At 45.0% G+C, this 14,963-nt stretch overlaps 1 protein-coding gene across 23 annotated transcripts in view; it reads left to right on the plus strand.

Annotated features, from left to right (window-relative positions):
• The window catches only part of ADGRL3 (adhesion G protein-coupled receptor L3), a 528,954-nt gene extending 517,111 nt beyond the window's left edge, over window positions 1-11,843 (plus strand). For 18 of the 23 annotated variants that reach the window (XM_026847556.1, XM_026847565.1, XM_026847572.1 and 15 more), the window contains one exon: window positions 1,358-3,798. In XM_026847556.1, the coding sequence (XP_026703357.1) occupies window positions 1,358-2,163 (806 nt within the window). In that variant the 3' untranslated portion in view covers window positions 2,164-3,798. Of the gene's footprint in view, window positions 1-1,357; window positions 3,799-10,079 lie in introns of those variants that run through there. The other 5 variants (XM_026847575.1, XM_026847578.1, XM_026847576.1 and 2 more) reach the window with 2 other exon arrangements.
• The last annotated feature ends 3,120 nt before the right edge of the window (window positions 11,844-14,963 follow it).

A 14,963-nucleotide genomic window follows, 5' to 3' on the forward strand; every position in this document is an offset into this window, starting at 1 on the left:
GCAGCACCCTCTAAGCTTCAGAAACCTTAAAAGGTGGCCGACACATTGGCATTTCACTCAAAAACAATAAGAAAGCCTGCAGTAGCGCTTTCCAGCCTTTGACATGCAGCAACTACTCCATCGCAGATATAGACTGAATCCTGTATTTTCAGAAGGTACACATGCCATGTACCGAGCATGGTGTGAGCAACTGTTCATCTGAAATTGTCAGCTAACGGCTCCTCTAATCCACCACGGCTTGCTGGGAGTTGCTTGCCATTTTTTGGCAATGCCCAAAGCCCTTAGCTGAAAGGTCGATATGTTATTTCATGCATCCCCATGCCTGCACTCCTTCCAAGGAGGCCAGTAATCCTCAAAAAAGAAAGCATAGCAGCTTAACTGCTGGGCCTGATTTTCTTCTCCCTTGCCCACTCGTGCTGCATTGCTCTCAAAGCGCTTCCCCACTATCTTCCATAGCATGTTAGGAAAGAGCCAAGCTCCAGCCTTAGGTTGGCAGTGTTGAGACCTATGGAGATACAGTAGCTAGTCAGGTACCCTAAGACCCCATTACTTGTTGTAGGTTCTCCTGAGCCCACTGTACCATGGTGGTGATGGTACTTGCTGTACCTTCCACTGAACCCTCTGCTTTAACTTGCAAGTGAAATGGGAGCTATTTTTAAAGGCTTCACAAGACCCCACAGCAACTACCTCCAACATGATTTTGTATTAGAAAATCACCTGGCCAGTGTGGAGTAAATAATTCTGGCCTTGTGCTGGGAGAGGTAGGGAATTTAACCTTGTTCCAAAAAAGCCTGGGCCAGGAAGCACTTTGTGTCTCCACCTTGCTAATCTCCAAATCCTGCCATTCAGGCCTTATGCCTTTCCCCTGGCAGCCTGCCTAGCAAAAGGGGAGAGCAAATTTACTTTTTTTCTCTAGGAAGAATACACTCCCAAATACAGTTCAGGTGATGATTAACCTGGGCTGCAAATACTTTTCCCTCAGCTGGCGGGGAATTTCCCCCTTCCTCCAAAGCACCTGGAGCCAGGACAATTGGGACCAGCCCAGGGTCACCTCTTTCTCAGCTCTCCCAAGAATACATAAAGCGCAAGAGCCTTAAGAGGTACTGGCCATGAGAGCTTGTTCATTCCTGCCAGCTATTGCTGCATCAAGTGACATACTTGACGGCATTTTCCATTTTTTTGGTAGGAAGACCTTGAGCAGGTTAGCTGGAGTTGCACCCTCCTATTTTGGCTGCGACGCTCTCCTCGCTGCTGAGCCCTAGCAGCCATGGCAGCCTAGGAAGGGGGTTTGAGTGTGCACGTCCCGCGTGAGTGTCCTGTTTGTACAAGTCACCCTCTCTTGTGTAATGTTTTTCAGAGGGGCTTCTGAACAATGCCAGGGATACAAGTGTCACGGATACTCTACCACTGAATGGTAATCACGGCAACAGCTACAGCATCGCCAGCGGCGAGTACCTCAGCAACTGCGTGCAAATCCTTGACCGTGGGTACAACCACACCGAGAATGCCCTCGAGAAAAAGATCCTGAAGGAACTCACCTCCAACTACATCCCTTCCTACCTGAACAACCACGAGCGCTCCAGCGAGCAGAGCCGCAACCTGATGAACAAACTCGTCAACAGCGTAGGTGGCGGGAGTGAGGACGATGCCATCGTGCTGGATGATGCCACCTCCTTCACCCACGAGGAGAGTCTGGGCCTGGAGCTCATCCACGAGGAGTCGGACGCCCCGCTGCTGCCCCCCCGGGTGTACTCGGCAGACAACCACCAGCCCCACCTCTACAGCCGGCGGCGCATCCCGCAAGACAACAGTGAGAGCTTTTTCCCCTTGCTGACCAATGAGCACACGGACGACCTTCAGTCGCCTAACAGGGATTCTCTCTACACCAGTATGCCCGCACTGGCTGGCATGCCCATGACGGAAAGTGTCACCGCCAGCACCCAGACCGATCCCCCACCGGCCAAAAGCAGTGGCGGCGACGCCGACGATGTTTACTACAAAAGCATGCCCAACCTTGGCTCCAGGAACCACGTCCATCAGCTACACACTTACTACCAGCTAGGTCGAGGCAGCAGCGACGGTTTTATAGTCCCGCCAAACAAAGAGGGAACTCCCCCAGATGGCAGTGCAAAAGGACCTGCTCACTTGGTCACTAGTCTATAGAAGATTCAGCAAAAATTAAGCAAAGAGACATCAAAAAGCCCCTCCGTAACGCTCGGTTTACTGTTCTGAGTTAATCCAAACAGTGGTAATATTGTGTGTACTCCTAAATCTTCATGCTGTTCTAAAGGAAACTCTCGGACTTTTTTTACTGGAATTTTTAGGCCGGCCCAGAGAGGACAGTAACTGCTGCCCCTTACTCTTCTCCCCCCATCCTCCTTTCCTCCAGACAGACTTCATTATGTTAATGAAAGAGATAGATAACGGCACACTTCGTGGCCTTCTCAAGTTATGCCGTGTTTGTTTAAACAATCCTTGATGCTGTGTTGCTCTTAATACTGAGGACCTGATTTAAGAGGGAAAAAAAAAAAAAAAGGCCAAAAATGTGCATTTGAAACTAGTAGCGATGATGCATCTAGGTGGGAGCGCTGCACAAAAACAAGCTAGCAAAACTCTTTCTTACCAATCCAGATCACGTCATGGGTTTTGGTCACTCACAACTTGGTTTCACCGCAGCACCCTTTGCTGCAGGAGCAAACAAAATAAAAACAAATTTAATGAGATGGAAGGGAGTCCTAGAATTCTGTGCTAAAGGCATATTTTACATTTTGCTGTATTAACGGATGATAAAAACTAATGGCAGAAAAAGAAAAGCGAACAATTTCTATGTAATGTACAGATACTAGCATTGCACATATAGTCTGCTTTCTGTTCCTCCAGAACTTGCGTCCCTGTTAATGTAGTGGAAAAAAAAAAAAAAAAAAAGAACTTTTTTCTGTTGTGCTGGTCTTGTAAGTTTGTCTACCAGTAGGAGCAAGGTTTATCATAACTCCTTTTTTTTTTTTTTTTTTTTTTTTTTTTTTTTTACCTCTTCCACTGCCCCTCCCCTCCGTACCCTCCTCATCCCAGTAAAAAAATCTCGCTAGACAAGAAAACCCCAAGCATCACTTTTTAAGGACCATTTTTAGTAACACCATCACCATTTCTTTTCAGCCAAGCTAGTCTTTTTATTTCCTCACTGTATAACTTTCTTCAGCCAGCGTATTGCCAGCAGAACTTTTGGCAGACTAGAGCAGGGCAAACTTCCCCATTGACAGTGCACAACCGATCGTGACAATAATCCTGCGAAGCATTTTTGGCAAGCAGCCCCTCAGCCAGGCCGCAGGGTCATGTCCAGGAGCCGAGAGGTTTTTTTTATAGTTGTAGTGGGGCTTCTACAGGAGATGGCCATTTCCCTGGAGGAGTGAAGGGCCTCCACAGCTCCATCTAGTCCCCGGTTTAGGCACTTGTACTGCAGTGGTTAAGAAGAAAATTGATTGACGCATAGTGAGCTAAAAAGTACTTTGCAGTGATTTTTAAAAAGAAAACAAAAAAAAGTCTTCTGTTCATTATTTTTCCTAACAGGAAATTTATTTATTTGACAGGATTTTTAAGTAACATAGGCTTTCTGGAGGTAAATTAGCAGCACGTATGAATTCTTCTCTTTTTTTCTTTTTTTCTGTTTGTTTTTGTTTTTTTTTTTAATTTATGATCCATTTTGTACGGTCTCAACAGTTGAATGACCTCATTACTAATATTTGTTGTAAAAGTGAAGCTTGTTTGCCAACCAATAAACAACTGATCACGATTTAGAAGATACTGTATGTATGTACTGTACAATTAATCTTTCTTTTTTTGTTGTTGTTGTTCTTCTTCTCTCCTTTACTGTCTTCAGTACAAGTCTCAACTCCTTTACGGCATGGGTGAGCAATGCCAAAAAAAGGAGGCCTAAGCCAAGCAATTTAAGCACAAAGGTTACGCAGCTATGGCTGACTAGAAGTATCAGGCTAGCGGTACTTGTTTAAGGGTGAGAACAACACTGGTCGACATTTGTTGCAGGTGATTCTAGGTCTGTTTTGTGCCTACTGTATAAACTAGCCAACGACACGCGGATGATTTGAGTATAGTATTTCATGTGTCGTACCTTTTAATCATTGTAATGATTTTTTTTTTTTTTTTTAATTTTGGTTCTTCTGAGATTAAAAACTGCTGGTAGCATGTCAAAGAGTAAAACAAGTCCCCGTTAGGCCTCTTCGGTCATTGTTTGCTGTCTCTTTATTTTCTTGCTCCGGGCATACACAAAGCGCCATCGCCGTCCTTGGCCTCATCGCCCTTCCCGTCCCACCACTGCCAATGGCCCGCTGACATTTTGCCGCTCTCCTCCAGCTTCCCCCTTCAAATCCCTTGGGAGCAATTAGGATTCATCTTCGGGATATAGAAAGCCACAAAATAGACTAGAAAGGTTGACAGTGAAAATAAGCACCTCTGGACATGCTTGGAACTGATTTTTCAGTATGTGATTTTTCACAAAGCGCTCCCATGCCTTGGGTTTTGGGGTCTGGTGCTGCCTCCATCCAACTCATCAGTCTGGGTAAAAGTCAAAAGATTTGGAGGAGGCAGGTGATGTCAGTGTTAGACAAGATATTCCCAGTGCTGGAGGATAAATGTAGCAGTGGAGCAGCTCTGCTCGCATGGGGCGATGCTGCTCAGTGCTGCTCAGCAGGGGCTTGTCAGGGGGTAGAACCAGCGGCGGGTGGTATTTGGTGGCTTTCAAGGCCTATAAAAGAGTCTGGTTTGAGTTGCCTGAGTCCTTCCTGCACTCAGGCACTCAGGCCAAAACATCTTGGGGAGAAAACTTCATTTCTGACCAAGCACTGATCACAGCTGTGCCTCTTGCCGGGTATATGTTTTGGCAAGGGAGCATTTCCTATCAGGAGTCTGGGAATCACCTGGCTTTATAGCATAACAGCCACTGGCCAGCTGGGTTGTGCTCTTGCTCTTGATGCTGCCTCCCTGTTTTATTTTATTTTCCATGCCAGCAGCAGTGGAGCTGGGCAGGGTGTGGTAGACCTATGCATGCAGGTGAAGCAAGTATGCCGAGGCTTTAAGTACTTATTTTAGAGAAAGTAAAAACTCTTTTGCTGTATTAGACTCCAAAAAGTTGTCCAGGGATACGGCGGGATTAAATTCATGCAGAGGGTGAGATACGCCACAGCAAATATTGTCATGATAAAAGGGGAGGCAGGTGATGAACATGGCATTTACCAGTGTGCCTGAAACTATGCAAGAACAAACCAGTGGTGGATTTGCTATGGGATGATTGTGTCCTACTGAAAAATATTTGACTTTCTTCACCAAATGGTCATTCTTCCCCAGCCTTTCTGTATGCTTTGGATTTATCAGTGGACAGGCTATTTTTTTCCTCTTATCCAGCCCTTCTTGCTCAAGCTTTTTTCCACCAGCCTACCATGCCTATTAGCACTTTGATTGCAAAAAAATGCTGTTTATTTTCAAGCCGATTATTTCTGTCCCCAGGCTGTTCTGGCACCACAGGATTCACTGTTGGTGCTTCTTATAGCTTTGGAAACAGCTGAATCGCAAAACAGAGGGGAAATAGATATTATTAATTATATTAAGCCAAAAATGGTTTAAGACTGTAATTTAGTTTGGTGGGGGAGCAGGATGGGGATTATTTTTGTCATGTTTTTTCCCCCTGAAAACAGGCTTTTGTTGTGTCAGATAGTTGATTATGGGCATGGTGAAGGTTTCTGCTTGTTGATAAGTAGCTTGGTAGCTACAGTTCTTACGCAACCGGCAATGTAGCAGTGTCTTCTGTGCAGACTGCAGCATGGGATACTCACGTCAGTCTTAAGTCCTCGGTGCCTCAGTGGGCAGGGGAGAGAGCTACAAAACTTCTAAGGCATATATTAATGCTGAGCCGAGGCAGAGATGTGAGAAAATAGCTTGATGAAGAGGCAGTAGCGATTATAGTATTATATCCATAGCTATGCTTGGGGCACATAACTTTGCAAGCTGGGTTGAAGGGGATAATCAACCCTGCACTGGAGGGATCTTTTTTAGAGTTTTGTTTAACAACAACAACAACAACAACAAAAACAGATTTACCTTTTAGGGAGAAGATTAAAGCTTCATCATTCAACTGCAATAAGCATCCAGCTTTCAATGAAAACCAAACAGCATAGAGGCAAACAGCCAATTCTTGGTCTGACGAAAACATCACCTTAATACCTAGACTCCCCTTTCTGAAACGTGGAGCCACCTTTGGTAGGCATGGGTGGCCAGGCATGTTTGGAGTGAGGATTGTCAATCCCTTGCTTGAGGTGTCCTTTTGGAAAGCCTTGCTCACAGGTGGGAAGAGTGGGATGAAGAAGTGCAAGACTGTGCCTTGCATTTTCCTGGAAATCATCTTGGGATGATTTTAAAGCTATGAATCCCTTTTTTTCCCCTCATTCCTTTTAATTTGCTCAGGACTGGGTTACTTTGCCTGTGTAATCCCATCGCAGACTGCCCCATAATGAGCTGACACACCAGTTTACTGTGCAATCGCTATGTTTTCTACTGCTTAAGGACATTTGCCTCCACCAGGCAACACCTGCCCATTTTCTGCAAGAGCTGTAAGAGACTGTAACGATCTCCCTGAAACATGTGAAGGAGAGACACAAGGGGAAAGACTTGCCAAGAAAGACTATGTAGGCTGGAGGGTTGCTAGGGATAGGGGGTATTCGTCACAGCTTTGGAGGCACTGTGTAGACAATATTACTTGTCATGGTGTTGCTCCTTTCTGCCTGTTGATTGCATTTAATTCCCTGAAATCTGTGGTCGTTAACCAATCTTTTTCCTTCCTCCCTGTCCCCAGGTACTGAGCGATAAGGTGCTTTGGAGGGTCGGGGTAAACAGTGGCAGTGGTGGGAGTCACTGTGCTCTTGGGAGTCCTTGCCTGTCTCTATGTGTGTCCCTACTGTCTGCATCCCCCTTCCTTCTTCTCTGGCCAACTGGCTTCTCTCTCACATACCTCCATATGCTCTTCATCTTGCTAGTTCATAAAGAATATAATACCCCACAGACTTGCCTTGACAACAGGGATAAAAAGATAGCTAATCTTATTAAAAAGCTATCTCAGGAAAGCCTAAGAGCACCAGCTTGGTCATCTGTCACACCCTGATCTCCTCCTTACATTTAGAAAGAAAAGTACTTTATTTTTAGCTACCCACTGCATTCAGCTAGACTCTATGCAAATTTTATTTAATGAATATTTTAGGGTTTAAATAGTCTGTGCTCATGAACATTATATAAATGTCATGTCATCGCAGGCTCTCTGGTAACGGCATAGAGAACATCCTGCAGCGTAAAGCTGAAACCAGATAAAATCAGTGATTAATGCTCCCAGGGAAGGTAGTGGTGGTCACGTTAGTGGTGGCTCTCCTCATCAGAGACATTAGCAGTGTGGCCAGGGAAGAGCACCCAAAGGGGTACCTCCAGGAGGGCCGCAGCACCCCCAGCTCCACACCAAGAGTCATTTTGTTGATCACAGGCAGCTGGTGTAGGGCCAGTTCTGCTCTTCCAAGGGCTTTGGCAAGCCCTAGGGATGCATGGAACATACACCAGATCATGTAGTCCTAGTGCAAGAGGGATGGTTTGTTTAATGCTGAAATATTGAGACTAGCTTGGAAATCTTCCTTTTTCACATCAGAATAGCTTTTTACAGGTGCTTACTGTTCATTGTATTTGGTACACTAGACAGATGGTGATAGTCTTCTCCAGCAAAACACCAACAACAAAAAAGTAATCCTAACTACTTGCTGTTTTTTTATTTCTTCTTTATCTATTTTCTTTTCTTATATTTCTACTCCTTAAATGCACTACAGACATGTAAAAGCCCATGCTAAAACCTAAATAAATAAAAATAATATTGGTATACCGAACAGTTATTATGTGCTGGAAGCAAATGCTTGCTATTTTGACAGCATTGCTTAAAACCCCAAACAACAGTGTAAAAGGCACAAACATAGCTTCTGCACAGCCTCCTCAGCTGGTGATCATTGGAATACTTGTACAGATGACCCGTTATCTCCGACTGCCACTTATAATCAACTGCATCTTATGTTACAACTTTGGAAAGGTTATTTCCAGCAGCAGGATGCTCAATGGGTAAATTATGGCTATAATAAAACTGGTTTCATCCTGTCTTCTCCCACTTCTCTCTGAGGCATCTCAGACAGAGTTTAATTTGGGTCCCCCATGGCAGGAAAGCTCAATGCAGGCATGAGCCCACACCAGCAGCAAAACTTCACCTTTCAGCAGGCATGAGCCTGTGGTAACATCCACTGATAAATGTTTTGGGATGGATGTTGAAAAACAAGCGGTCAGTAAACCGGGTAGAAGATTTCTGGGTATGCCACTCGGGCAGCAGCAGCACCTCACCCGGGACATCATGCAGCACTTGGTTGCACAAAAGATGCAAGGGGGATGGTAAAATGGTCTTTGGGTGGGGAGAAATAAAAGAAAAAGCCCCTAATTTCTTGCAAGGCTTTATCCTTTGGCTGTAATGTACCAAAAGCAGTTTCTGAGGCGCTTTCCATGTGCAGATAGAGAGAAGCGCAGGGTTGTATGGGATTAACTTGCATGTGATGAGAAGCCAATTTGAGGCTGGCTGAAGCCTTGCTGTGGCTGTCAGGTGCCTCTAGCTGGCCACTGGTTTCCTCATATTAAAAAAAAAAAAAAGTGGAAAGAAGGTTTTATAGTTTGCTGCCAAGGTCTGCACCTTTTTTTGACAGGGTCCCTCCCTGATAAATAGGTGAGCCGCTTTCAGTGCAAGTGCCTCGGCTCTGCCCTTTGGTCACCTCTGCCTCACCCTCCTCCTTGCTTGTGTTGCTACTATTCATGCAGATAAAGATAGAAGACCTTATTGCTTAAGCTGCTGTAGATATCAGCCAGAAAGGGTGATTCATATTAAATAGGTGAGATTTTTGATTATTTTTTTCCCTGAGATACACTGTGCACCCAAGCATTTTTAGCTGCTAGCAGTTTGTGCTGCAATGCAAAGCAGCCTGCTGAGATAGCAGCAGCGGAAATGAAAGGAGAAAATGCATCCCACTGCTTGGGAAAAAAAAAAAAAAAAAAAAAAAGATGAGCAAAAAGAAAAAGATGAAAGTCCCTCCTTTTTTGAACAGCCAAATTAGCCAAGATGGGAGATGCCCAAAAAGTTGCCAGCTCTGCTCCCCACACTTTCCCTACAATATTTTCTATGCTGCCATGCAGAGCAACACAGATTTGCTGGCCCTTGGGTGGGTGGGAGATGGGGTGAAATGATTTATGCTTAGAAAATGGCTCCAGGACAACTCTTAATTCTTCTTGAATGTGTTGAGTCTATTTTAACTTCTCCCTGAAATATTATTTATAAAAAAGTCTGCATGCTTTCACCCCAAATGGCACGTGGCTGCCTCTTCCCAACCTGCACATATAAAAGGAGGCATTTTCCTCCCTGGGACTGCAGTGATTATAGAGGCAGCTGTAAAGCAGAGCACTCAGGATGTGAAGTGCCCTTCAGATAATGTCTGATAGCAAAACAGATCTGTTTACTCTGCAGTCATTTATACTGACTATTTATTATTAAGGGGTGGGGGGAACCACAGAAAACACAGTTTGCTCAAACATGTCATCTTGGGCTGGTACAAGCTGGTGGTTGCATCTCGGCTCTGGGTTCTCCTTGCTTGAGCTGGGCTAAAGCCAGAGGAGTAAAGAGGCACTTCAGCATTGCCTTTAATCCAGAGAGCGGTGGGTAGCAGTGGCTGATGGTGCTGGTCCTCACACTGTTCAACAAATAACTGCTTCATGTGGGGACAGAGCCAGGCAAATCTCTATCACCAGCTTCAGCAAAAAGGGTGGGAGGAGGTTCCTGATGGGATGCTGGCCCATAAATACATTCACCTGCTCTGAGCAAGGCTGCCCTTTCAAGGCAAGCCCAGACATGCCATGCTTTGTTTGAGGGTAGAAATGGTCTTAGAAATAACTGATGGTCTTAGAAATAGCTGCAGGATCCTGCTTTGGGGCTTTACCTGCTCTCCCCTTGTTTTCCACAGAAAGCGGAAGGACACCCAAGCAGGAGCCGGTCTTCAGGAGAGTCACCATGGAAGACAGTGTCATCTAGGTCCTGGGGCACCCAGCGAGCCTGCTGCAGCAAGCCCATGCCGGTGCGCTGCCTCAGTTCCTCTGTGCCTCAGTTTACCCATCCCTCACTGGGGATTGCACAACAGGAGAGGCCGGAGAAACTAGCCTCGACCAAAACCCTCGGCAAACCCTCGCATCCCCAAGGAGTAAACAGCCTGGCTGAGATTCCTGCTGCCCCGCGCATGGCAGTGCCCTGGGAAGTGCCCTCACCACTTGGTTGCTCGCTTTCTTTTTAAGATGAGCAGAATGGGCAAAAAATCATCTTTGTAATAAGAGATGAGTTTCATCCACTCCAAATGTTGACTTTGCAACTTGAAAACACTTAAAGATGTCTGAGTGTGCTCAACCCCCTGTCCTGAGCCCCTCTCCATGCTCGCAAGCTGGGCTGTATGCAGGTGACCGCGCTGGATCCAGGTCCCTCTTGTAAATATGGACCGGGCTGTGTCTAGAGGTAATAAGGGAAAGAAAAGAGGGACAAAGAAACAATCCTTACGCCAGAAGAAGTTAAACTTGCCGGCAGAGTACTGTCTCTTGTAAATAGGGTCTCTGGCACACGCATCCACTAGCAGTTCCGCTTGGCAAAAGCTTTTTGGGGGAAAGCTGCTCAGATTTTATTGTCTTGTGTAAATAGAGATATTTTTTTGAAAAAATGAGCCTTAGTATCTTGAAGATAGCGTTTCTCAATCAGCTCAGCTGGGGATGGATATATGTATGGGAAACTACAGCGCCTGCCTGGTGGAGCTGGCATGGGGTCTCACAGCTGAGCTGTGCCGCCGCAGCGAGTGCAGGAGGCATCTGAAAGATGACAGACACGTCTGGCAGGGAACTCGGCAGATGTTTCTCCTTCATTCTTATAAACAGGGTGAACTCACTGGACCCATGGTCTCTGCTGGTGTAAATACTCAGCTACAGCCCACAGAGGACTTGGGCTGCTTGGTGCAGGTGTGGGGGGTGGGATTGGCAGAAATCACCAGAGGAATGCAAACCCTATCAGTGTGGTTCCCCCAAGACTTCTATCATTAAAACAAAGAAAAAAAAAAAAAAAAAAAAAGAAACCCTGAAGACTTGTTAATGTTGTTGGGCCAATTGTTCGGCTGGGTAAATGGAGGCATACATAGACATCTGTTCATATCAGCCAGCACCTTATGTGTGCAGTACTTGTTGGCCAGTCAGCGCAGGTCCCATGTCTGTGTAGCCATGTCTATGACAGAAGAGAGGATATGGATGTTGTATTCACCTTTATATGCCTAAACACATTGGAGAAGTCATAGGTAACACTGCTGGGTCCAGCTTTATTAGCATGAGCACAGAGTAGTGTCTGCATCTCTCTGGGAAAAAAGGCACAGCAGGCCGGGGGGGCGGCGTTAGCTGAGCGAAAACTGATAAATCTCTGCTCCGCATTGAGTCATCATCCGCTGTCCCCTGCTGCGACACAACAGCAGCCATCTGCAAACGCTCCCAGCAGAGCAAGGCTGTGCTCGGGCAAGGGTGTTTGCAAGATGCAGGCTGCTGCAGCATGGTACCTGATAGAAGCAGGAGAGGAGCTTTGGTGTTTCCCCTTTATCCTTCACAACTCAGAGCTTACTTATGCCTTATTTACTCTTGAGTCTGACCGTGTGGATGCATGCAGCAGAGGGAAATTAGAAAAAAAAAATTGGAATTAGAAATTGAAATTGGAAAAAAACAGGCAAGAAAAAAGAAGTTGTTTTGGTTTTTTTTAAAATGACCCAGAATAACTTTCTCTAGACAAGTTTTTCTTCAGCCTGGCATTTTGCAAGGAAGCAGGGCAAAGGTGGAATTGTCCCCTCCCCATTAAAAAGCCAGATAGCATAAACCAACTGTTGCACATATTTAGCATAATGGTGGGGGCAAAGCCCCTATACCTTTGCAAAGAAAGTACAGTGGGTGATCAAAAGAAACTGGAAGCTGCCTCAAAGCACTGAGGGGTTTGAGCATCTGGAGTAGTAATTTGCTTGCATGGTTCAAGGTGAGCTGCAGGGGTGGTCTTTTTCTCTTGGGTACTTGAATACTTCCTTTGTCATCCAGCTCTGTGGGGCTGCTGTTACCTAACAGCTGTTACACCTAACAACTGGCAGTGCCAAGCAATTTGTTTATCAAACCATTTTTCTTTACAAAACCAGCATACAGAAGACACCATGCTTTTGTCTGCCATATGTGGACACCTCTTCCTTTGCCCATTTCTCCATCCTTGTATGGCGTCCCCAGGCAAGGTGGCCATCATCTTGGGGAGACTCAGGTTTCCTCCCCAGTGAAGGCTGTCAGCCATTTTACCCAAGGAGAAAAATAATGAAAAATATGAACAGACCACCCTGTCTTTGTGACAGAAATGTTCTGAAAATCGGACAGTATATTAAGGAAAATAAATACCTCCAAAAATTTTGAAAGCGCTTGATTTTTCTTAGTCATGAGGGAACCATCCTTATGGTTTCTACAGCCTCTAAGGGCAGTGCTAAATCCTGAGCCTGAAGCTGCCTGACCTTGGGAAGATCTGGGGTGCTGCATGGGATGACAGGGGGCTGCAATTGCAGAAATTCTGTTTTTTCATGAGATTGAAGGAAAGCAGAAATCCTCTGGATTGGGTTGGGTGGGTTTTTTTATTAGAGCCCTCACTATTAATTTATCTCCCTGGACAATGCCATTATCTTGCACCTTAAACCCTTGCCATTATGTCCAGAAGAGTTATTCTTGGAGGCATTTGCAATAGCTTTCAATGTGTGTGTCTCTCTCACCAAGCCCAAAGAGGCTGACACCCAGTAGCTAATGGTGACAGTTGTAAAGATGAGCCAGACCAACCCCAAGTCCTAAAAATTATGAATCCCAGCCACTGCCTCAGTATCAGTGATGCACAGGTTATGCACGGAGGTGAGCCAGCAAGGAGGAGAGGCAGATACTCACCAAAGAGCAGGTCCAGGAGGTGCTGTTCCCAAACCCACACAACTGCTGGGTTCCCCGGGACAGAGTTTTGATTTAATCCAGACCCAAGTCAATAGTGATGGACATTTCACCTGCTTTCCATATCTTAACTGGACTTCCTTACTCCTCAGGCATGGAATGAATCTTAATACATTGTAATTACTGTACTCCTGGTGATGAACCGGTATGAAAAGCTATCGTGGAGAGCATTAATAAAATGTACATTATGAAAAAGAACACGACATTGTCTGAAATTAATAACGCACCAGATTTTTCTCATCTGCGCCTGTTCATTACAGATCTGCCCTTGAGTTTTCTATTAAAATGACTTATTCAAACCGCTTGTATAGCTGTGTTCAGCGTGAAGTTATGTGCTGTAGGTTTGCATCCCAGTTAGATGTACCGCATGAGGACTTATTAATCTGTTACATCTTTGAGGCATTGATTTTAGTGACATTTATATAACGCTGGTATGACTAAAATGAACTGATGGATTCATGCGTATGGATTAGTTTGCCTAAGACTTTGAGGCTAGGTAGCTTTATCATGCACTGTAACGCCAGAATTCATCACTGTATTATTTACAAGAGACTGAACTGGCTGCATCTCAATAACTGAAGAGATCTTCACTGTTTTATTTATGTATAAATGTTTACTTAATCAGCCACCAATTTTGTTTAGCAGAATTTGTTAGCAAACGGAAATTGTAAATGATAACGTGGTTTCTATTTTAAAATTTATAGGCTTTCATCTATAACAAAATCCAAGATTTCCAAAGTGTCTTTGTCTACTGGCAATCAACAAGCTCTCTTGTATATGCTTTCTGGTAATTGCAATTAGCTGCTTCAATATTTCACATAAAAAATAATACAACCCTAATACAGGAGATCTGAGTGGTAGTGTGTCAAAGTCAACATAAATATCCCAATACTTAGAAACATTGCTGCAAGTTTAACAAAGCAACAAGGAGCCACCGGCTAGCGCAAAGGCAGGAGCCCTGTGGCTTGAGATGGCAGTGGGTGTCATCGCCCACTGGCTGTGGCTTTCCACTGTATCAGGGGGCAGGAGGATGCCACCAGCCGATGCCTACGGACCAAGTAATGCCAGTCTGCAAGGCCTGGCCCATAGACATGCCAGTATGATGACTTCTGCTGCCTTCACTTATGAGAAAATCCTGATTCCAAATAAAATGAAGTGAGGCTGTATCTCGATTGTATGGGCCACATGCCCTGCAACAGCTTGAAGAAAACCTAGTCAAAGAGGACAAGGAAAGATCAACGTGCATAACGGCTGGGAAAGTAGCTGGGCTACAATGTGGGTTTAAGGGAATAATACTCGGAGGAGGGTTAATCCCAGGCTTCCCATCGCTGGCAAGGGTTTGCTTTGGACCACACCACTTCTCCTGAAGACCAAGAAGTAAAGAGACTAAAAGGATTTATTAAATGAAAGAGGAGACTTTCCTGTTAGGAGCCATTTAGAAATATTTTTAGCACAGAGACACATAAGAAGTGACATGTTAGAGGCATATAAAATAATAAGTAGTGTCCAGAGATGGTGAATTGAGTGCTGCAGTTCACCGTAGGTAATACAGCACTACATGGGGAAACGAAGAGGTGAAATCTTAAATGTAGTTAAAGGCAATGCTTCATTACCCAGCATGGGATTAACCCACGGACTTCCTGACCCAGTGCACCAGTAAGATGATGTACAATGACCTTCAGTAAAATATACCTTTTTACAGTTTAAAGAAAGGAAAGAAGAAAAAAAAAAAAAAAAAGCCTGGCATCTACAGGCTCTTGTTGCAGGGTCAGAAGGAACTGCTACCTCTCTGAGGAACCGAGGAAACACACCTGCTGAGTCTT

This window comes from Athene cunicularia (assembly GCF_003259725.1).
Source record: "Athene cunicularia isolate RWA chromosome 4 unlocalized genomic scaffold, athCun1 chr4_part2, whole genome shotgun sequence".
NCBI lineage: Eukaryota > Metazoa > Chordata > Aves > Strigiformes > Strigidae > Athene > Athene cunicularia.